General features: G+C 33.1%; 1 protein-coding gene across 9 annotated transcripts in view; it reads left to right on the forward strand.

Annotated features, from left to right (window-relative positions):
• The window catches only part of LOC143246196 (uncharacterized), a 67,147-nt gene that overhangs the window by 9,997 nt on the left and 32,447 nt on the right, over nucleotides 1–24,703 (forward strand). For 6 of the 9 annotated variants that reach the window (XM_076492439.1, XM_076492437.1, XM_076492440.1 and 3 more), the window contains 3 exons: nucleotides 8,444–8,519; nucleotides 20,896–21,057; nucleotides 24,055–24,210. In XM_076492439.1, the coding sequence (XP_076348554.1) occupies nucleotides 8,444–8,519; nucleotides 20,896–21,057; nucleotides 24,055–24,210 (394 nt within the window). The remainder of the gene's footprint in view (nucleotides 1–8,443; nucleotides 8,520–20,895; nucleotides 21,058–24,054; nucleotides 24,211–24,703) is intronic. The other 3 variants (XM_076492445.1, XM_076492446.1, XM_076492444.1) reach the window with 2 other exon arrangements.

Here is a 24,703-nt window from a genome sequence, read left to right on the forward strand (position 1 = left end):
GCACATCTATTGAAAATAACAGATCACATCATGCACAAGGCATAAAGACAAATTGACTGAAGCCAATAGTAATTTAAGTAGGGGAAAAGAATTTTCCACAACTACTTGGATTTGTTGGCCTTTAGATGTTGAAAACATTATTTAAGTCAAACAGATTTACCTATGAAATGCTGAAATCATTTCTTTGTAGAGTTTATCTCATATTATCAATAATTGGGTGGCTAAAAGTTCTGAATGAATGACCTTTAAACAATGTGGAGCATGCATCAGCTTACCCATAGCTCTTACTCTGTCATCTTCTATTTGACTTATTTTTTGTGCACCAAAAGATGTCATTTAAGCTCTACTTTCCTGTCATAATGCAAATTTTCTTTCAGATGGTTGCACTGTTAACATTTGTATGAATTCTTAAATAATTGTCATTTTTGGTTTTATAAATATTTGGAACACTACTACTACTTTACTCATGTAGTCCACTTCTAATGTGCAATGAGATCCCATGGTTGCATTTCAGTGCTCATTGATCAGTGTTTTTAGGCAGTTAATAAATTATCTGCCAGTTTCCTGAAACACCCAATTTTTTTTATAATTTTGAACAGGATTAATCTTTTGTTCAAGCTATTTCCTACAACATTTTAAGGACAGGATTTGTAAGCTATCCCTAATCCTAAAGAGTTTGCAGTTTGTTTCAGTACTTTTTTATCTCAGGCATTTTCAGTTTTATACCTTGAATCAATTTCTGTTGTGCTTAAGAGTTCTAGAGCCAAGTTTGATTATCCAATTTTTAAATCATGGTTTTTTTTACTTTCTCATGATGTTCAGGATGTTGCCAATTTTTGTCATGTACTTAACCTTTTAGCAGGATGACCTTCTACTACACTTCTCACTTCTCAAGTGGCGAACCTCCAGAGTGGGAAGATCCATATGATTTTCTACTTTGTCTTCTTGACAGTTCTCTAACCTACGTACCATGTTTTGTCTAGCTCTGCACTTTTCTTCTATGCATTAATTAGTTGTATTTGTTCTCCTGATTCTTATAGTAGGAATCAAATTTATCCTTTACAGTCTGTGTAGTACATTGATATAGTTTATTTTATCATTTGGCTCATGTTCTTTGACAAGTTAGCCCATCAAGTTATGTTGCAATATGTAGTCAATATTTCAGGTGAACTTACTTATTCAGGGTAAGATGGATAATCAAACTGGGGAAGTCACTCCTTCAATCCACTCAGTATTTGGTTCATTTATGATTTTTTTTTTTGACACCTTGCAGGTTAAGCTCTTCTTTCTCTCTCTTTCTCAACATGGTCATGGGATCCTTTTTTCACCAGTATTTCCTTTCCTTTTTCCATAAATGTTTATCTACATTAATGACTCATTAAAGCTCATACATCAGTTGGGATACCACTGCCTCCCCCATACCTGGATATCCATCCTTTCTCAGATGCTTTTCTTCAAGACTGGTCTACAGATTAACATGTCTTGTATATCAATATTCTCAAGCTTCTGACTGTTTGCTGTGCCTTACCTCATTTTCTTTTTTTGTTTACTCACCCATCTGGTGATGATTCTTTCAGGTAATTTCACAGTGGTAGCTCATATCAATCACCAAAGGAGCACTCAGTCCAGAGTTCTTTGTTTTTGAACTAGAGATCTTTTCTTCTGGGCTAAGGCACATCATGTCCAACTTCTGGCTTGTCATGTACTGGGTGCTTTCAATCTTGTGGTGGATCGTCTTTAAAGCCCAGACTTTATATTTCTCATTGAGTGATCTTTAGATCAGTTGGTGTTCAAACACCTTTGCCTGCTTTGGGATCAACCCCAATTTGGTGTATATGCCATGGATCTCAATACCAAATTACTCTTCTTCTTGTCCCATGTCTTACATTCCTAGCCTCAGGTGGTAGATGCATTCAGTCAGGATTGGTCACACAAATACCTTAATGTGAACTCTCCTATCTATTTATTACATTGAGTGATTTTGCTGGTACAATCCATTTCATTCTGGGTCTTTCTGATAGTCATTCATTGGCTAGTTTCCCAGGCTTCAACATTTGTACATCAAGCCTCTCATGCCTCTTTCTCTATTTCACACTCTTCTGCTTCAACCTCAGTCCCCAGCCCTCCATCCTAACCTTCTCATGTTACTTCTTCACACATGACTTTTATCCAGTCCTTGGGGAAGAGCTCTGGATTCACAAGTGAGATCTTTTTGTTATTAACCACTTTTCTTTGTTCTTTATCTGTAGCATTTTACCAGCATAGATGGAAAGTCTTTCACAGTTGGTCTTCTGTTAGAAGATTTTCAGCTGTCACTCTTTCATTGGCTCAGGTGGCTGAATTCCTGACATAGCTTTTTTACCATGGATCTTGGGTATATTTGATTTCTGGTTATAGAGCTGTTCTTTTCCATATCTCCCATTTCCACCAATTGTGAAAGGTCTTTACTTCCCGTATTCTAATTATTCTTATGCATTTCTTTTGGATTCAGAGGACTCTAAAGTAACCTCCACTACTAGATTCATGTGATTCTTCATGCAATGACTCTCCCTCCCTTTGAATCCTTATTATTATGTTCATTGTTTCACTTATCCCTTAAGTCCTGTTTCTTTCTCCTTTTGGGTAGTGGATGCTGCCTCTCTGGTTTATTTGCAGTGGATGTTTCCTGTACACTTTTCTATCCCACTTATCTTTTCCTTTATCTAGATAATTTGTTTTTGCTTAAGGCTTCAACATTTCATTAAGGTGGCTCTTCTTTTGCACCTATTTCCTTACCTTTTGTCTCTCATCTTCACTCCCATTCTTATCCAGATAGAGTGCTCTATCCTGTCATGACCTTAGAATGTTATATTGCATGCATGGCTTTCCATGGTGCATGTTGCTGTTTATTTATACTTTGGTAGTCTTCCTCTCTTTGCAATCTTTCCCCATCTACATTTCATGATTGGGTTAGCTATCTGGTCAGTTTAATATACTCTTCTCTTCCTTTTTTGTCCCATTCTTTATTTCATGTGTCATCCAAGCAGATTTGTCATCTCATTTTTCCCTTGCTTCCCACTTTGGTCATCTGTTGGAAGAGATTCTTCAGATGGGTATGTGGACCATGCCCAGTAAATTTATCTCTAATGTTCTTCATCACTTTGAAGCTTCATCTTCTGCCTGTGGCTGTGCTTCAGACTACAGTGTGATTATAGTTGGTAAGTTATCCTTTTGTTTTCATTTTTAGAGACCCTGTTTGCTTCACTTGTGGATCCCTCTTTGTGGCAAGTGGTACTTGACTAGGTATCTTTTAGCTCTTAAATCTGCATATGTATGCTGTGTTGAATGCATGCTCTCATCTATGGCTTCATATGGTCATAGTAGAAATGGGGTGTTCCATAAGATCGAAGATCATTTGTAAGTGAATAACCTTGCAAAATTTACTTCATACAGACCATACCACACATGGACAATGTAGGTAAAGTAAACAGGGATAACTGCCCATTCCTATCATGCCTTTTGTGAAGAACTTAGTATGGTCTTCTTTCCAAAACAGGATTTCTTATTGGATTGTTTCCAGTGATCACAGGCCTCCAAAGTCCCCAATGCATTATTTCTTCTTCTCTTCAAGTGGAGTACAGGAGTCTTTGTTGCTTTCCAGTTTCAAGTCATTGGGATGGTGGACCATGGAGGCTCCTTCCTGGATGGGTTCCACATTCAGTTGCGAGTAGGATGATGATGTTCTGCTTGTGCTGGTACCAATATAAAAACAGAAAACAACTTAGCCTCCTCTGGTTTGCTTGTCCAGGTTGGGTGTCGTCATCCTACCTTCATGGGATGTTGGTTCACCATAGAAGAGGTTTTAGATTATAGTGAACCAAAACATTACATATGATTATACTTTTAACATACCTGGAGTTGAGCCATCATAAGAAGTTCACCCTTTCGATTGAGTGTCCTCATCATACTTTCACAGGATGTTGGTTCCCTGTAGTGAAGGTTTTGGATTAGAAAGAACAAATTTACCTAAGTCCTTGCATGATTAGAAATATCTTAGAATTGTTGAGGATCTTAATCCCCAGTTCCTGTGACTGAGGTGAAGCAGGCCTGGTCTTCATCCTCACAGAATATTGGTTCCCCATAGAGGAGGTATTGGATGCTGTGTATGGTCCGAGTCCTAACCATGCTACACCTAGCACTTGCTCTTGTGTTTCAGATATTATATTCTCATCATGGTCAAAGGTATTCTTTGGATGCTTTTAGGAATATCTCTGTTTCTCTCATGCACCAGTCCCTCTTCCAGTTCAATGAATGAGTTCAATCTTTTGAGGTAAGTACAGTATCGGAAGTTATAATTTTTCTACACTCAAAATATATTTCCAACAGATACTTATCTCTTCTCATGCTTCCCACCCCCTTCTGTTCTCTCCTTCTGCCAAACTTCAAAGTGAGGGTTAGGTAAGGGAGTGTGGAGGGAGCCAAATTTATCAAATGACTTTTTCCAACAGGAGGAATTTAACATTTGGGAAATGTATTAGTGAAAAGTTTGCTGTTAGAGGGCAGCATTAAACAAGAATAGCTAATCTTGTGAGGGGTTAAGTTTTTATTGGAAATACATTTTCAGTGTAGGAAAATTATAACTTTTGTTAGATATTCCTAACTTTTAGAAACTGCTTTTAAGTGGAACTTAGTGTTGCTGTCATATATATGCACATATTCATATGAGCCATGAACAAAGGAGTGGCAGTTGTCAATTTTTATGTTGAAAGAATTTTATAATAAAATAGCTTCAGAAATAAATCTCAGTTAAATCTGAAATAAAATATTTTTTATGAACCCCAGGTTATGATGGGAAGAAATTTTGTGATAATACATAATTTGATATGTAATTAGAATTTATAAGAAAGAATTTACTAGTAAATAAGTTTAAAATTTTCTTGTGACAATTTGTTGTAAAGGTTGGTAAATAAGAATGATTTTTCATGTAAATTAGTAAAACTGTAGAAATTTTAGAGTTTCTGCTCAGAAACATTTCCTGATTATGTTTGAATAAGTATGACTGGTTTTAAACTGTTATAGTTGTTGGTGATGATCTGCAGAAGTAGGAAAACTTTTTTTTTTATTTTCTTTATGAACAGAATTATTTATGAGCTGTTTACTTCAAGGTCAAAAGTGAACATAATTTTGTATAAAGAGTTTAAGTTAGCTAAAAATTGAAAACCCTTTTGACACAGTAAAATCATATTATTTGTGTAAAACTGGTTTGATACCAGGTAAGCAGCTATTTAACCCTATATGGGTATAGTGGCAAAGACTGCTTCACAAGAGATACAGTGGTTATTCTGCCTAGATAAAGTAAACTGGCTTTATGGTAAAAGTAAAAACTTTTGTAAATTTTTTTGTGTGAAACTAATATGTGGATCATTATATTGTTTTTCCTTTTAGTGGTTGGGAGACCAAACAGACATATGAAACCACTTACAAACTGTTATACAGAGAAGTTTGAAATATTAGTGTGGATATGTTTGATACCTAGATTGATTAACTAAGGAAAATTTTAAGTTATATAAATAAATTGAAACCATTTATTATATTAAATCATTAGATTGGGTAAAATAAGAGAACAGGTCAAAATGAGCAGTTAGACATATTGACTTAGAAACGACCAATTCAGAATTTATAAAAACATGGATTTAAAGACCAGGAAAATTTCCTAGATAACCAATTATATACATAAAATAAACACCCTGGTTTATTCTAAACTGTAATTCAAACAGATTTACAAATCAAGAACTTAGAAATATGTCTGGTTATTTTTGCTTATAAATTTCCTAGATAACCAATTATATACATAAAATAAACACCCTATGTTTATTCTGAAAGCACTGTAATTCAAACATATGATTTACAAATCAAGAACTTAGAAATATGTCTGGTTATTTTTGCTTATTTATGCAGATTTCTAGACAAAGTTTAAATAAAAACACCAGAATTTTAAGTTTAGTCCAGAAATACATACTCAAGATTCACAAATTTTGTATCCTAGATTGGATTTAGACATTTAATCTGTCTTAATCATTGATCACTTGTCTGACATTGATTGAGAGTTATTTTTACTTTGGTGACTTGCAGTAATGTTTGAACTACCTCTAACACTTTTGGCTTTCCTGTAAAATCTTTAACCAGTGACATAGTCAGTGATTTCTTGAAAATCATATTTAATTTTTTTTTTTCTCTAAATCTAAATTGAATATTAACTGTACTTCCTCTCCATTCAAAAATGGTGAACTTCCAGCTTTCAAAGACACTCAGAAATAAAAAATAATGCTGTGGTACCCTGTTATTTTTTGGGTGAAAAAAAAAGCAACTACATTAATAAAATGAACTTTCTCCTGAACAACACTCCATAGTTTCATAAAGTTATCATGGATTTATTTTCATTAATCATAAAAAAGTGGGGAAAAACCTAAAAGTTCCAAACATTGTATAGAACATTCTTTATTACTAACAACCTAAAAGAAGTACTAAACATTTGTAATGACCTCCATAAAATCAGTTCATATGACTAACCAGTGCAATCTTTTTTCCCAGGAATTGTATTCTGTAAATTATAGAATTGTAAGTTTTTCTCTTTCTGTTCTTATGTTGTGTCAGCTAATGATCCCACTGTCAGTTTTTTTCTGATTTATCAAATTTGTTTTCTTAATTTCTTCTGTCAACTAGTTTATAAAGGCTTCTCTAGATATTAAATTTGTATATATCAATATAATGTAATAAGTATTTACCTTTCTCCCCAAAAACTCACACACACACACACACACACACACACACACACACACACACTGATCTATATATTATTTCACATAAAATAATTCCACAAGTCTTTCTCTCTAATTAGCAAACTGAATAATTTTTTCCCTTTAATCATAATATAAAATATAAATAAAAACTTTAATTTCATTAAAACATCTTGACCAACTTCTTTTTCATCTTTAACAGCATCATACAAATTATTTTTAAATATACTTATGTGATATAGCTTTTAAACAGGAGTTTTTATTCTTGCAATATAAAGATTGCTTTTCAATTATCCTTCATTCATTGTTCATATTCACTTACACAGTGTCTGTAATATATACATACTGACAAAACTAAATGTCACATTACAATCAATCTGTGGATCTTTAACTTATTTAACCTTCTTTTTTCAAATAACAGTCAATAAAAAAACTGTATATCTGTTATTAACATTGCCAATGGATTTTCAGGCTTTAATAATAAACTACTAATCTCAAGAAATGACTGACCTAAAAAATCTACAGATACTGCATCAACTAAATGTTTTTCTAATATGTAATGTAAGGGCAGTTCTAAGTATGTATCTTTGTGTCTTGAATTAATATTTCATTTCTTTTTGCTACAAACAAGAAACCCAATAGCTGAAATGTTTTTTTTTTAATTAGACCTTTATTAAATATATTTTTATCACTATTGTTCATTTCATACAATGCTAAAATTTGGAGTTTGATTTACAGTGAAGTGCAGAGCTGGAGTCCAATGAGGCTTTGCACTAAAACAACCAAACTGTTTCATTTACTGTGTACTTAACTTGATGTATTACAAATCAGTGTACACCTATATATTTTGTTATTGTTTTACAAGGTTTGTTTCTGGTTGTTAGATTTTTTCTTCTATATTAAACGTTTCAAGATATTTCTGATGATGAATTAAGTGTATTCCAAAACATTCAGCATATTTTATCACAGTTATGGCTGTGTGTTAAGTCAGGATGTTATTTTGAATAAATATCATACTTGTAAGAAGATATTATTTAATAATGTAAAATACTTTCATTAGTTTTGATTATCTAACCAACACTAGTTTTTTAGAAGTTTTGTGTAAAACTTCTTGAATCTTTTTTTAATATTTGTACACTGCAATAAAAAAGTCAGATAGAAATTGCAAAGAAATATTTAAATTTATTGATTAGCTTAGAGCAACTTTTTGACTTAATGTTAACAAAATCAGCTAAGTTTTTACACAAGAAATAAACATCATATATTTATAGTTTTACAAGCTTAACAAAAATGTAATTGTGTGCCTTTTTAAAGAATTATTTAGGAATATTTTTAAACCCTTTAAAAAAATTAAATATATAATTTGCTTATAAACAGACAAAATTTAAAAATAAAGAGGGTGTACTAGAGTTACTGTTCATAATTTCTTAGTGGTAATATTTATATAAGTGAGGAAAAGGAAAATATTAATTGTTGAAGTGGTTATGATTTTACTGTTACTTTTAAAAAGATTTAGATCAAAACCAACATAGCAGTACACTTTCTGTTGTGGAGGAAGAATTTAAAATAAAATATCTCTGTTAAAAAAGATAGTTTTCAATAGATAATAGAATTATGATTACTTGTCTGTGTTGACTAAATAGTATTTTAATTGTGTTTTTTGACAGGATAAACTGTGTGTTTTTGGAGGAGAATTAAGTTTTGCAACAACAGAAGAAACACCTTTGTGGATATTAAGTACAGGTTAGTAACCTTCAATAGTAAATAACCACTAAATACATTTTTACATTGATTAGATAGCATAAGTTGTGTGTCTCGGTCTTCAAGTTCAAAAAACTGTCTTAATTTATTGTGGACTTTCTTTAATATTCTAGAGCAGTGACTACCATTTGGTTTTTCTGGTACTGGCTACGTAGCTGAACTTTTAAGCTCAAAACTTATTTATAGTTTTTATATGACTTTGATTTCTTTTTTCAGTAGCAACTTAATGTAGCAGACTTTTTACCTTTAATATTTGATATACTTAACCCTTTTGCAATTGGTTGTGGGTCGAAGGCCATGTGATTTGAATTAAAAATGTTATTGAACTACTATTTTATGAACTTATGTCAGTAAATTTGGAATCAAATTACATACGAGTTAACTTCATAATTTAAAAATAAATGTTAAAAGAACACACCTAAATACAGATTTTAGTGAGTTGCATGGTATGCTGAATGCAGTACCATTTAAAATTAGATGTTTGTGATGTCAAAATCCTAAGTCTGTAGTTTTGTACAAATTAGAATCTCAAGTTACCAATATCATCAAGCTAGAATATAAAATAAGAACCTCATATCATTTTTTTATTTTACTGAGATATGGCTTATATACTGAATCAAAAACATAGGGCCCCATTAACCTCTTTCCATTTTTAGAAATGGTGCCTCGCATACACGTACTTCAATACATGACGTGAATAACCAATCGATAGCTTAGAATATCCTCCTAGTGGTTTTCTCAGCTGTTTTAATCTGTGAAAAGGCTATCACATACTTTCAGACCAAGGTTAAAGAAGGTAGTTTGTCTTTAGTCTGCTAAAAGTTTTGTATTTTTTAAACCTAAGTTACTAAGCTTAATAAATCATAGTGGAATTCTACAGTATTACTAGAGTTATTTATAATTTTTTGGTTAGTCAACTGTATATGTAAAACCTAAAAAACATTTTGCTTGGTATCTGCCACATTCAAAATTTTAAAAGGCTCAGCGACCTATGTCCAACAGCAATTGAGTTCAAAGGTCATAGCTAGAAGAGATAATTGTTTGCTTTACTCTTTATTCATTGTTATGTATTTTAAGAAGAAAATGTATAATAATTTATTTCTGATATCTATATACATATGCAATGTATAATAATTGAAATGTTACTGTACATTACAAAATACTAATCCACTAAAACCCAGCCAAGACAGGGAAGACTAGAGGCCAGTTTTATATTATATGTCAGTGCAAGTTACGTAATGTTTGCCAGGCATGACTGGAAGGTCAATATAATAAAAAAAATAATACATTTGTATATAAATATATAATGTTATAAGACTTCAGCTACTTAGACTAAGTATTTGTATTTTCATGTTATAATATGTAGTCATTCTAGCACAAAAAAACATAATTTATATTTATTTCCTAATTATTTTATGATGGTTACAAGGTTGGTCAGTGACAGACCGCATGTGGTTAGGGTATAGAAAATAACATAAAATATAAAGTCTTACTGAAAAGAAATGTTTGAAATGTATTTAGGAGGTTTTAAAGATTATGCAAATAATATTTGAGGTTTGTGGGATGAAGAATAGTTTTTTAATCATAACATGAAATCATCTTGCACTCAGACTAGTAACAAAACAGACTCAATATCTTTACAAAGAGATCTTTAGAAAAATGTGTTTCATTAAAGAAATCTGTTTTCTTAAATAGAAAAAAAATTGTAATCTTAACTAAAAGTGTACCAAATTTTGTTAAGATATGCATGCAGTATCAAAAGTTGTAGTGTAAATACTTAATGTATGCAGATATGTAGACAAATTTGTATATATTATACTGGGCCCATTGTGAAAGGGTTAATGTTGTTTAACTCAGTTTAATTAACTATAAATTTATAATTCATCGTATGACTTTGGTTTTTCCTTCATTAATTGCTTTAGTTTGTCATAGTGTAAAACTTTATTTTAAAGTTATTGTGATCACAGTAATAATAAAAGCCATAAAGGTTCCATTTTATGAGTTTTCAGATGTAAAAGAGGTAAATTTATTTACACACACAAAATTTTCTTTTTAATTTCCCACCTCTGTTACCTTCAGTGTCTGTGGGGGCTCCAAGAATTTTTGGGTGTGTTACCACCTTAACCATGGATCTAGGAGCACTGCAAGTCTTTGAGTCAGGATTAGTCATTCAGTTTAGATTTTCACCACCCAACCTGTATGGTTTTCATCTGCAGCAGATCATCGAGATTTGGAACTTAGTTCTAAAGCTATCACAGTTTGGTTGACCTGGGGATAGTGAGAGAGTTATGCAAGTTCTTCAGAGTTTTTATTCCTTTCAATTGTTGAACCTGTGGTAATTTATGAAAACGTAGGAACACTTATAACTGATAATAGGTTTTTAAACTGTTGTATACATGTATACATCATTTTACTGTTTGAAATGGAGAAATTATTCATGTTGTAATCTTTTGGTGTTATCTAATGAAGAAGTGCTGTTCTTCTGGGCTAATTTTCTTTGCATCTCTTAATCACTTTGAAGTTGTTACTGTGCTTTTTTTTTGATATACTAATACATAATGTAAATAAAATACGTGGTAATTCATAAACATACCTTCTCTCATGCTTAAAACTATTACCTGACTTCCAGGTTTTCTTTCTTTGCCCATCTAATTATTGGTCTGATTTTTTCTTGTTTGTTTCAGTCTTTTATATCACACTCAACTGCCCTTGAAGATATTTATCTCATGATACTTTATGCCTATGTCAGTGCAGCCTTTATCCTGGTACTGATTATAAGAATCTCATTTAGATAATGTTATCACTTTTTCTCAACAAAGCTCCGTTAATGGGTTTCCCAGTATTATGATCAATTTGAAGATACTTTGAACATTATTTTTGCTATTTAATTGATTTTCATTGTTAGTGATCTTATTCATAGTAAGATGGAGATATATATTTGGTTCTTTAGTGGTCCTCCAGGGTGCTCTGATGCTGTAATTGACAGTGATCTTCAACATCTTGGGGATAATTTAGATTTGCTCTTTTCTTGCACCTTCTTTTAGTCTGTTAGCTTTTCAGTCTCTCTGTTGGACATCCATGATTTTACATATTCTCAGAGCTGAGGTTCACTTATTTTGGATGCAGCAGATAGATCAACATTGCTCTAACAAAATAAATTTACCTGACAGAATGTTCCAAGAAACAATGCTCAACACAGTCTTTAAATAACCTATAAAAAATAAATAATGAGGTCACTTTGGGATAAGCTGCTTTTGATTTCTTCTGTTGGTTCTTCAAGAGTGCAATGGTTGGACCTTTTCACACTTGCTTTTGAGCTTTCACTTACTAGATTACTGGAAAGTCTGGAAGCAAATTTTTATTTTTCCTTCATCCACAGATATTGTGGTTCATGCTGGAAGGTCTACTTTTCAGTTACTTGAAAGGACAGTTATGCCTTATGGGACATACTGTATGGACTTCATGATTTAGCCTACTGTTGTCAGGTGGAAACATTTTCTGACTCTCAAATTATAAATTTGCTTTTCAAATTTCAGTGTTCTTAGGCAGAGTTTGTAATTAATCTAAATGGATCAATGACCCTGGTTGAACAGGATAAATCTATGGACTTGCAACTCTAAAATCCAAGATTTTGTTTTCCTTTGACTTCAAATTATTGGAAGACTCTTTGGATAATCAAGTTCATTAATGACCAGCTGGATTCATTGTTAGTTTACACACTGGTTCAGTTTTCAGCTTCTACATCCCTTCCTGTTGTTGTTGGAGTCTTGAATTTTATCAACTTCAACAGGGGGATATAATTCTGCCCATATTTGTGGACTCCAACATCAGCTACTCAGTACAATGGAACCCATATTAAATTCTACTAGGGTTCTGCTGCTTAGTCAAATTACTGTCAGTAGTATCAAGAATTATTGTATACTTTCAGGGTCTATGGGAGATTGGCTCTGAGAATTTCTGGATATGTGGTAACCTTAACCATTGATCCAGGAGAACTAGGTCTTTGCTTCAGAATTAGCTATTCAGTTCACATCTTCACCTCTATTATCCACCCAACCTGTCATATTTCTGTCTCCTACAGATCCATGAGATTTGGATTTTATTTTTAAGGCTATCACAATTTGGTTAGTCTGGGGCTAAATAGAGTGTCATGCCATTTCTTGTGTAGTTTTATTCCTGTCATTTGTTAATTCTTATGAATAGAAGATTGATGTCCAGTCATTGATCTTTCTTACCTATATCAATGCCTAGATTTACCAATTTTTACAAGTAGCCCATCATCAATCACATTTTACATTTATCATTGGTATTGTAGATGTCAAATTTGTTGTTGTTGGCACCTATCTACACAATAGCATAATAATGGAGTCCCACCACTTTTGTTGTGTACAAAGGTCAGGTACTGTAGCTCTTTGTTTTTATGTCTGGTTCGTATTGGGTTGATGTGGGCTCTGTTGTATCATACAAGTTTTTTTTTAATGCCTCCACTTCCTTGCACCATACATACACCATTCCATGAATGCCTGGTTGCTGTTGATATCATCTTGTCAGTTGTCAGAACATCACATCCTAGTTCAACTTTTAGAAACAACCAAGGCAGGCTTCATTTTTATAGATAAGACATCTTTTCATGCTCCAGTTCAATATTTCATCAGTGCAGGTATTTTTTATTTTTCATCTAGTGTCTTAGTCAAGTTAAGTTAATTTCTATCCTGCTCAATGCAATGGAATAGGGTGCATGAGTTTTACTCACTTCTCCTTTTCCCACTATACAGATGGTTGCTTCTTTTCTAGGAATGTAGAAATCACTCAAACCCCTCATGCCTTTGGAAAAAGAGAACAAAAGATGCTTTTAATGATCTCTATTGACCAAGAGGTGATAAACACCAATTCACTGGGTTTCCTAGTTTTCTTTGTTGGGATCATTCTTCATTCTTGAAGGTTGGTTAAGTTGGTATAATCTGAAGATATGGGTTCCTCTGCTACCACCTTTCCTAGAGTTCCATTTCTTCATGAATGCCTTGCTTCATAGATGAGGTGCATATACCAACAGTTAGGAATTCCAGGGTCTGTGTACAGATATATAGGTTTCCCTACACATCCTTTCCTGCTCTTCAACTGACAGTGCCTCATGGTCTGGGAATATTTAGAGGAAAATTGTTAGGCTTCATTAACAATTCTGTGGTGGTGTCTTGTGTTTCTCATCAAGGAATAACGTGGTCCAAGTTTCCTTGTTTTCAAATTTTAGACCTCATTTCTCAGGACCATTCCTGTCTTATTATTTTACTAGATTGTCATGTTCTACAAGTAACACCTGCAGTAGCAGGTCAGTTGTCTCACTAAATAAATTCTTCCAACAGAGTAGATACGGTATTACAAGGTTTTGTTGATTGGCTCTCATTTTTCAGTATTGATTGGCATATTCACTTCTCATTGGATCACCCAACTACTGGAAATTTGGTCTCCAGTACTTCATCTTTGGAATTTAGCAATGGATTTATTCCTTCAGGACAGGACAGAATTACAGCTCTAGGACTTCTCTCCACATTATATATTACCAAGTGTACTAAATGTTAAAACCCATTTTAGAGTTTTGTTGATAGAACCAGAATGGCTAATACATCCTGATTTCTGATTATGCAGTACTTTCTGAAGTATCCACCTCTTCCATTTCTTCTTAGGTTATCTTTGTGGAGGCACCCATGATCTGACATGGTATACCTGGTTATCCAGAAGCTCAAGATTCAAGCATAGAGGTTGCACAGTCTCTCACATGACATTGGGGTTTAATTTATGATACTACCATGTATCTGTTTCAGTTGTTGCTTCGTCCAAGATGAACATTTATCAAAAGAAATTACTCATATATCAGTGATGGTGTAGTAGGAGGAGTTTGAACCTATTTTAATCAGAAGCACCAATCATAACTCAATTTTTGAATTAACTGTATGGCAGAAGTTTTTGCATCTTCCACAACTGGTCAATTTAATGGAGCCCTAATAACAACCTTTTAATTCTTGTAACTTATTATTCTTTGAGTTCCCAGTACTCTCCATATTCCCATATTAAGGTTGTATTATGTGCTCTTTTTCAACATACATCTGTAACCTGACCTTTATATATGCCATCTATCTCCTTTACCTTAAGATTTATATTTCATGGATGCTGATCTACTGACATCACAGAATGGAGCGGTTTGCACTGTTTGTCCACAGACAACTTTCTTATTCTCTCTACGTCCTTAGTCAAGGTCTTCTCACCCAAGATACTGTCAGACAGGTAAGGTGATAAATCCTTTTCACCTGTTCATCTCTCTACTGTTTCACACTTCCCTATCCAATCAAATTTTGATTGTGGTCATGTTCAGTGATGATCTTAAAAGTTTTGTTGCCTTCACAAATGCCATGGAAGACAATAACTTTTTATTGTGGGCTGTCTAATAAGATTTGTCACATTTCTATGTTCTTAGCAGCACAGTAGAATTGCCTGCTGGATGTCATTGTGCAGACAGGTATGTGGACCTCCCCCAGTATTTTTATCTTGCATTACTTGTGTGATGTCTTCAACTGAGGGTTGTTGCCTATTCTCTATAGCTATCTTAACTATTTCTGTTGGATAGTATAAAGAGGTGAGTATTTTCATTGCTCCCCAGGATTCCTTATCTTGTTTTCACAGGATCTCACTCTGTGGCAAGTATTTCCTAGGTAGGTGTGCTTTTATCAAACCAATTTTCCACTAACAATCACTAATTCAATATACTTTATGGAGGTTGCAAAAGGCTCTGTAGAAATGAGTTATTGTATAAAACCACCTTGATGCTGAATGCTTATTATTCCTGTACCCTCCTGGACTGCCACTTACTGACTATCACGAGTAAACCATAAGAGGACCCTTCTCATACCTGCTGATCATTGAATTGCATAAATTGGGAATGGTTTGGTTTTATAAATTTTGGAAACTTAATTTACCTATTGCATTGTTCCTAAGGACTCTCCAACATGCATTACTCTTCTGATTCTACTAGTGGAACTAGGGAATCCTCACCACACTTGGTTTTCAGCCACTGGGTTGATGGACAGAGGCTTTTTCTCCAGAGTATTAGAGTGAACTCCTCCACTCTTGGAGGAGAGGGTGAAATTGGGGGCCCTTTTATTCAGATCCTGGGATGTTTTTCCCCAGATATTGGTAGGAGTGGCACCAGCCTATGTGGCAGCCTACTCATAATTCCAGTTCAGATTTGATACTCAGCTATCCAGTTGGATTGTCTGTGACCCTTCTTTTTGATCAGTATATTGTTCATGGAAGAGAGTTCTACTGCTTCCTTGTACTTCTGATTACAGAGTGGTCCCATCCTGGGTCCCTAGTTGAGCACTATTCTTTCATTCTCTCTCCATAATTCTGGGGGAAATGGAATTTACCATGGACTTACATGGTTGAGGAATGAGGATGAATATTCATAATTTCAGAATATGTGAGTTCTGTTTTCTCAGGTTGCGTAAGCCATACACAATCTCATTATTCCAAGCTTGGAGTCCTACTTTTCAAAGTTCTTCAGGTTAAGGAGAAGGTTTGTCCTCTTCAGTGTTGCTAACTATCTTGTTGTGATTCAGATGGCTCAGGACACACTGCTGTATGACTACAGGTTGAGATCCACTCTTAAGTATATCTTTATATAATTTAGAGTACAATTGCTCTGACTATCAGTGTAGGATATAGGAACAATGGCCCTTTAGTTCCAACCCTGAGTAGTGGAACCTAGTTGGGACTTGATCTGTAGTGATTATGAGGAAAGTGAAATTCCACCCACATTACAGGAATTACATTCCATGAGAAGAGTGTACCTGTTCTGGATGTGGTGTGGTTTTCCCCACTCATGTGACAATCTGCTGTTGACACACCCATGATTAATGCAGATGTTTTCTGTATAAGTAATGCTCTTACCAACCCTTTCTTCTTATCAATGTGGGATTGTAGCTATCAGTGGGATAGGAGGTAAGAATGTATTGGAAGTTAACATTTTACAAAATTGCAAATGTCTCACCAATAATATATACCTCTTTTCACACACTCTCCTGCCCGTTTTCTCCACCAAAAGCTGGTGTTATAGACTGGGATTTAATCAGTCTCAATAAAGTGATAACCTTATCTGAATGGGGTGCTTATATTCTAAACAGTACCAGAATAGAGGGCACATTGATATAGGTGGAAAGGATCACAAGATAAATATTGCCAAGTGCAATTGTGAGTGAGGTATAAAAAAACTGGAACAAGTGAGAAAAAAAATTGTACCAATGCTCAGATAGGCAAAGGAAGAAACCATGGCAGTCAAGTAATACCCATCAGATTTCACCTGATACTGTTGTGTTGTTGTATGCAAATGAGCTTGCAGAAACTCTCTACCAAATGGACTGTGGCACTGCCTTCTAGCACAGCTGGTTCTCTTTATTGTTTAACATCACTTCTCTATTTTGTACTTGTGTTTAAAAACATGTTGTTTTTCACATGAAATTTCTCTACACAAATGCTTATTTGAAGTATCTACAAAACCAACAGTTGTGGGAGCATTTTTTTATTCTATTTTCAAAGAATTTTGCCTCTGCAGACTTTGGGGCTCTTATTTTCCCCAACATAAATTATGAAGAGATGATCATTTCCACTGTCTAGCATTGAACAGCTGAACTTGTTCACTCTGGATGGACCACCACAATGGTATTTGGTGCTTTTTTGTCTGTCAGAGGATGTTAAAGTCATTGTGTGAAAGGTGATGGAGTCTTGCATGTGGCCCAGGCCTGTTTTCAAGCCTTGAGATGGGCTTCTCTTTTCCTGTTATTCCTTCCATAGGGACATGATTTTAGGCAATTTTTTCCACTGCATAAATTTGCAAACAGTTCTTCTAGTGCAGACATGAATCTGCCTCAACATTATACATCCTTCCTTGACTTTTCTTCTCAGGTATGTTACCATCTTTCATTATCTCCTATTTCTTAGTATTGGTCTTTTCACTTCTGCAGTCATTTTTCTTATTCAGAGTATTACATTTTTTTTCCTCCTCCGAATATCTGAACTCATGCTAAAAATTGTTTTGTATCATCTTCAGTTTGGTGCCAGTGTGCTTTATTCTCTTTGAGGAGTTGCACATATGCTTTGGTTTTCAATAGAGCTGAAACCCTTTTTCTGGATTCTCATGATCTGAAGTCTATTCTTCAGGTTTGTATCTCGGAACGGCTGGTATGGGTATTGATAAGGAGAGAACAGTGTTTTGACGTTCCTGACTCATCTTTGTGTTCTGAGATACATTTTCATTTCAAGTGGATTTCTCATCATCAAGAATTCTTCAGATTTGTCTTCTGTTATTTTCTCTCAAACCTAGTTTTCTTTCCTTTGCCTTATATTTACTGCCCTTTTACATTAACTATTCTGCATCCATCTTTTTTTGAAGCAATCCACTATTCTCCAGAGGGATTTTTGGCATAAACTCTCATTCTGTTCCTTATTTCTACATTGGCACATTCTTTTTTCTTGGCCTTTCTCACTTGATTGCTTTGATACTGAAGTTTGCCAGGAAGGTATGACATTCTTGCCCAAGTACATTTAATTCCTTCTTATGTCAAGAGACCTATGTCTGGCTCCTTTATCTCTACCAGTGGGTTTTTGGTGGGGTACCTGTTTGTTTCAGTCATTGGTTGAGGCTTCACACTGACATTTTTCCATAACTATTTATGTCTGAGGCTGTATTAAGGGTCTATAAAGCCATGAGCTGAAAATTTCCTGTTTGTTTGAGTCACTGGTTGAGGCTTCACACCAACATTTTTCCATAACTATTTATGTCCAAGGCTGGATTAAGGGTCTATAAAGCCATAAGCTGAAAATTTCCTGTTGATCTGCTCACATTTATTCATAATATCAGCAAGTAAGGTGGCCATTCAGGATTTAGAACTACCAAGCTATCATCAAATTAATATTCTTTGAGGAAATGTCAGTCATTATTAACAACATCTAACCAATTATAAATCAATTTTAAGTTTTCATCACAGTCAGGCATGGATGTCGAATTGTACGAAGACCTGGGTTCAGCCTGTAAAAGGGGCACACATATACTAAATTTATCCTACATGTCCTACCAAGTACTTTACTTTTTAGGGTTCAATTTAGTGATTTTTAGATATAAGATGCTGATAATTCTTTGAAATAACACAATTCTCGCATATTTGGGCAATTTGATGGATGCATAAGGATAATTTCAAAACAATGTTCATTGGTATTTGGATATCAAGACAAACAATAGTGTGTTGTGCAACCAAAACAAACTTCAAGATACAGTGTGTATTATTAATAGAGTTAGAGTCTAGCAATTTCCCTTTTTCTGTAGCTCAGACTGTGATAATCAAAACTATCATATTTTCATTCAATGTGCTTTACTAGATTCTTACGTCATGTACCAAATTATAAAGCAATCCATTGAAAAGTACATAAGGTACACAATTCTCCTTTTGAAGGTTTTCCTTTTTTGTCTTTTTCACCCTGAAAGTATAAAAAATTTATTTGATAAAAAAACACTTAATTTTGATGGATTTTTTTCAAATTTGGTATACTGATAGATCTTTACACCCTACGTGCACATGTCAATGTTATTAAAAAAACACTCAATATTGAACAAAGTGTTTGCCTCCCATGTTCCTTCTTTATCTATCATCTCTATGCAGTTGGGGAAGGGGGTGTTTTTCTCCCTTAAGAAAAAAAGAATAAAATACACAAGTCAAAAGAGGGTTGAACTTCAAAAAAAGACAGTTAATTGAGAAGAAACAGGGCAAAACAGGCAGTGATAGTAAATTGTTGTCTGTGGGAAGAAAACATGAAAAAAATATAGTTCTTCATCAGTAAAGGATGGAGGAGATACAAAATCCCAAGAAAGTAAAATCAAGATAGGTATTTTGATCAATGTAATTGTCTCTGATTTTCTTGTGATTATTGTGAACAACCTTACTAAATTCAATTGTTGCTTAATATTATTAAAATATCATTACCCATTACCATTTTAGTACTGCTTTTCAGTGTCACTACTATTTTATTTCTATTGTTACAAAACCATCTTACACATCTAAGCATTGTTAAAGATAGTATGGATAAAGTGTTATGTGTATTTTTGAAATAAAGCTTTCACTTTATTTTTTTTAAATGATTATGGTATGACTGCCTATTATTTAAATTTAGTATATCAAATTTAATAAGGTACTTATTTTTCAGTAGTGTATTCATTGTATTTCTGTTGTTAAATTTTTATTTGCATGAAAACATGTAGTCATTGTTTAAGATGGTAAAGATAAAAGTGTTAATTTTGTTAATCAAAATTAAAAGTGAGAGATAGTGAGTGAAGGAAGAGAAACTTTTTTTTTATCAAAATCTTGTTCAAAATGTATATAGATGTGCTTCTTGTATTTTCTTATATTTATGGCTTTGAATTCCCATTTTTTCAAAAATTTATTATATTTTATCCAATAAAAGTCACATGAAGCTTTTGAAATATTTTCATTAAGATTTTTCATTAATTCAAGTTTGTTCAGCTTAATCAATTAGTGTCAAAACTCTCAAAAATAATAAATTTATCAAAAATTATTCTGACCATCCAAATAATCCATAAATTGCCATTATGTTTATTTGTTGATAAGTACAAATCTAAATAATGGGATCAATGTGCTGTATCACTGCAAATATCAAAATGTGATTATTGGTATTATAATGTTTCCTTTATTTTTAATTAAGTACTGGCTTTCATTTATTCTTTTATTTTTGGCTTCTATAAAGTAATAATCAGTTAGTTAAATATAATCAGTTAATGAACCCATCGATTAAACAGTTACCAGTTTTGAATATTCTTCCAGCTCTAATCTCCAGTAATAGATTATTCAAATTGGCTTAATCGGCTTTTTCGCATTAGATCTTGGAAAGTTCTTTTGGAATGTTTGCAAAGTGTGTTTCTTTAATCATTTTTGTTTAGATTCTACATTTTTTTATCTTCTAACCAGCAAAAGTAGTATTTCTTTGTATAATAATGTTATAAGGAAATAAAGATTCACACCAACAATTACTAATCCAATTTCATGTATATTATATAATCATTACAAATTTTTTTAGAACTCTTTTTCATGAAAAATTTACATGACAGTGGTTATTAGTGGAGAAAAGTTGATAAGTTACGATGCATTATGAGTTTTATTTTTTTCGTAAAACTTTTACTCAGTTTCATAATTTATAATTCAGTAAGCAGTGCTTTTAAAAATTGCAGTTACCAGATAATCAGTTTATTGCTATTCAAATTTAATAGAACATTGTAACATTGTAACTAAATTGTTTAATTTAGAATCAAATTCATGGAAAAAGATGCATTCCAAGACAGCAGCCTTTTCACAGCCATCTGGACGGCGTGGACACACTGCTTTGAAGTACAATGGTATGATGTATATCTATGGTGGTTACCAAGATTTTAAAGGATCATCAGGGGAACTTTGGGCCTTTGAGTTTGGTAAACTTATTTGATATCAAATAATTCTTTAATGTTCATAGTTAATCACAACTTTTATTTCACTTTTATTCTCTAAAATAAAAGATAAAGGCTCACAAACTCAGAGAGTTTAAAAATTAACATCAACTTTTTTTTCAGAGGTAACAATCTTTAACTGAACTTGAATGATACTGTTATTTTATCAGAAATATTCTCTAATAAAGTTATATTTTTAAATTAATAAAACTGCTTTTTATATTTTGTTTATATTTTATATTTTGATTCAGTATCACAGGGGCTCAACACAATGTGTTTTATGTTCCGATAATATTCAAGCAGCATATGTATTTAGTTTGCACTTTAAATTATTTTGGCATGATTTTGACTTTGCTTGAAACCATAACTGTTAAAAATTATGCCAGCACTAGTATAGCTGTTTTCAGGGCCTAACTGGATGGATTGGTCAGTGGATAAAGTCAAACAAACAAGTAATCCACCAGTCTTCCAGCTTGCTGTGGGGTTGTGCACTGGACAGTAGTTGGCACAGAAAACCTATGAATGAGTCCTTGAAAATAATGGATTAAAAGCTAAGATGTTCACTGGAAACCGTACAAAGGAAATACACCCATTTTTTTGTGAAAAAATGACAAGGACTTCTGTTGCAAGGATGGAGACACCCAAAGAAGCTGATCTGGAAACTATGGTTCACAACATGGAGTATTGGAACACTAACAGGAAAAATAATGAGTTAGCTGAAATCCTAAAGAAAAAAAAAGGTTTAAATTTCCAAAGAAATGTGCTGGAAAAGTGCCAAAGAACAGTACATCAGGAAATAATAGTGTTGGCATGATAACTTGTAAATATTTAAGCAATAGCATCACTGAGATCAAACATGAGTGAAAGGCTTATGTCTATGAGGCTTCCATGGGCATGGAGTATATTCAAATAGTGAACTCTTATCATCACAAGCTAGATGTGACAGTGGGCAAAAAGAACAAATTCGAGAGAAAATGAATGAAAATGGAGAGATAATAACAATAATATCTGTAGAGAGTTTCACAAAATGTTAGTAATAAGTATGAGATGGGAAGAAGAGAAGAAAAAAGAGAAACGTTAAATATACATCCAAAATCAAGTAGTAGAAGTTAAAAGATCAGAAAAAGGAAGGTTTAGTCACACCTCATTGAGACTGAGGTAAACCCACACGATAATGAAGAAGTGTGGATTAAAGTAGAAAAGGTATACTTGATAATGCCAAAGAAATACTAGGAGAGTCACAGTTAGGTGTAGCTGTTGATAAGGAAGTGTGGTGTAGAGTGATAACATATAAAATAGTATTAAAAAAATAGGAAAGTTTATACAGAAAAATAGCAAAAATTAAAAAGTGTCAAAGATCTGGTGGTTTATAGGGAAATGAAGAAGAAAAGAAGGTAAAGAAAGCTGTTATTAGAGAAAAGACTCAAATGCAAAAAATCTCTGATAAACTGGAAACCAAAGAAGGACAGAAGATGATCTACAAGCTAACAAAAGCTAAAGATTGAGCAACAAAGAACCTTATTAAAATCATTAAGGTTTTAAATGAACAACTGATACATGATGCAGAGTGAATAAAAGAGAGATGGAGTAAATACTTCAGCCAGTCACTTAACAAAGAATATTCAAGGCAGCCATGTCTTCATGGACAAAAATTTGGGTTTTATACAGCAAAGCTCTGAAAGGGAAGTAAAAGAGGAATTAGAAAAATATTAAAAGAGGAAAGGTAATTAATTCAAATGGAATTCCAACTGAAAAAATGAAAGAATTGGTCCATGAAGGAGTGAACTGGCTAATATGTTTATTTAACTTCATAATGACAGCTGAGCAAATGCCATGCACATGGAGGAAAAGTACTTGTTGTGCATGTTTACAGCAGAAAGGGTAACATCCAAATATGCTGGAGTTTTTGAGGAATAAAATTGATGAAGTTATTGGGAAGGATAATAAATAAAAAAAATGTGACGAGAAAGCTCAATCTCACAGAATGAAATTACATTTATACTAGCATACCCAACAACGGATGTAGTATTTGCTTTGAGGATTCTGACTAACAGACACTGAGGAAAAGGAAGACAATTCATACAGCATTTTTGGAATTGGAAAAGGTGTGCAGTAGAGTACTAATAATAGTAACTTGGGGTACTTTGACAAAGAAGAAAATTTCAGAAAAGTATGTGAGACTCATTATTGTCGTGCATAAAGATTGTGGAGTAGACATGTGAACACCAGTAGGTGACTCAAAGGACTTTCTGATAGCAGTGTGAATGCACCACACATACATTTTAAGGCCCCACTTAATCATTTTTGTGTTTTATACATTGGTACAAGAGCTCTAAGAAAAAATACCATGGACCATGATATATGCAAATAATATGAAAGCTGCAAAGAACTAGAAAAAAAGTAAACCAATAGAAGAAACATCGTCATTGATGATGATCATCCCTTTTTTGTAAATATACATTTGTATGCAATGCATGTTTCATTTGTGACCCAAGTGCAGTAAAATGAGTTGTTGTAGCTGAATTTTGCACATTTAATATTTTAGAACTGGCATAGAATTGTATGAACCATTTGCAGCATATTGATGTTTTTTTGGGTTGTTTTTTTTCTGTTCTTAGAGAATATGCTGTTTAAAATTTGCTAATATATTAAGAAATTGTACCTGTTATATTTACACATAACTAATAAGTTTGGTAAGATTTTCTTAAGCAGTGTGTGTAATTACTAAACTTGTATAATATAGCAAAATTGAAAATATATGTACATATGCACACAAAGTAAATGCTTGTAGTGGTACACAATAGAATCTCACTGGTGTAATATGACGAAGGCTCAGCACAATTTGTATTGTGTTTTTGAATAATTGAGCAATATATGTAAAAATTATGTATTTTGTTTGCACACTCAATTTCAAAATATCGTTTAACAATAATATTATGCTCAGTTTTCTTGAACATTATTTAACTGTTTTTCCATATACAGAATCAGAAAGGTGGCATTTTTTTAAGTTCCCAAATTTTTTGGAATGTCCTTTGCCACGTCATAATCACACTAGTGTCATTCATGATGAAGCTATGTGGGTATATGGAGGAATGACAGACTTGCAGGAAAGAGGAGACTTTTGGAAATTTGACTTTTGTAAGATAAATTTGATGTCAGCATCTCTTATCTTGTTAATTTGAAAGATTAGTTTTTAATTAGAGCTTTGTATGCATAATGGTTTTAGTAAATTACATCTATACTGTAAAACCCTGAATATTTCATCTTCTAACAAAGCTTATGGTAAATATTTAAACTCTTAAACATTTTTAATCATCTGTGCATATAAATAGGTAAGCTTGTGTTTAAAGTATTGTAAATATTCAGTCAGCTTAAGGTTTGAATATTTTAACTACCAAGCCAGTTTGGGGTTTTAGGACTTCACCTTATCAGCTTGTTGTTTAAATATTTTAGTTTTCTATCAGCATATGGTTTAATTATTTTATCAATCTGGTCAATCTGATATTTTAATATCATAATTACCTGATTGACCTATGGTCTGAGTATTTTGACAACCTAGTCTTTCTGTGGTTTGACTTTTTTACCCAGCTGTTTAATTTGTGGTATAACGTGTGTTACCTACCCAATCAAC

This window comes from Tachypleus tridentatus, chromosome 3 (assembly GCF_004210375.1).
Source record: "Tachypleus tridentatus isolate NWPU-2018 chromosome 3, ASM421037v1, whole genome shotgun sequence".
In the NCBI taxonomy this organism is placed as follows: Eukaryota; Metazoa; Arthropoda; class Merostomata; order Xiphosura; family Limulidae; genus Tachypleus; species Tachypleus tridentatus.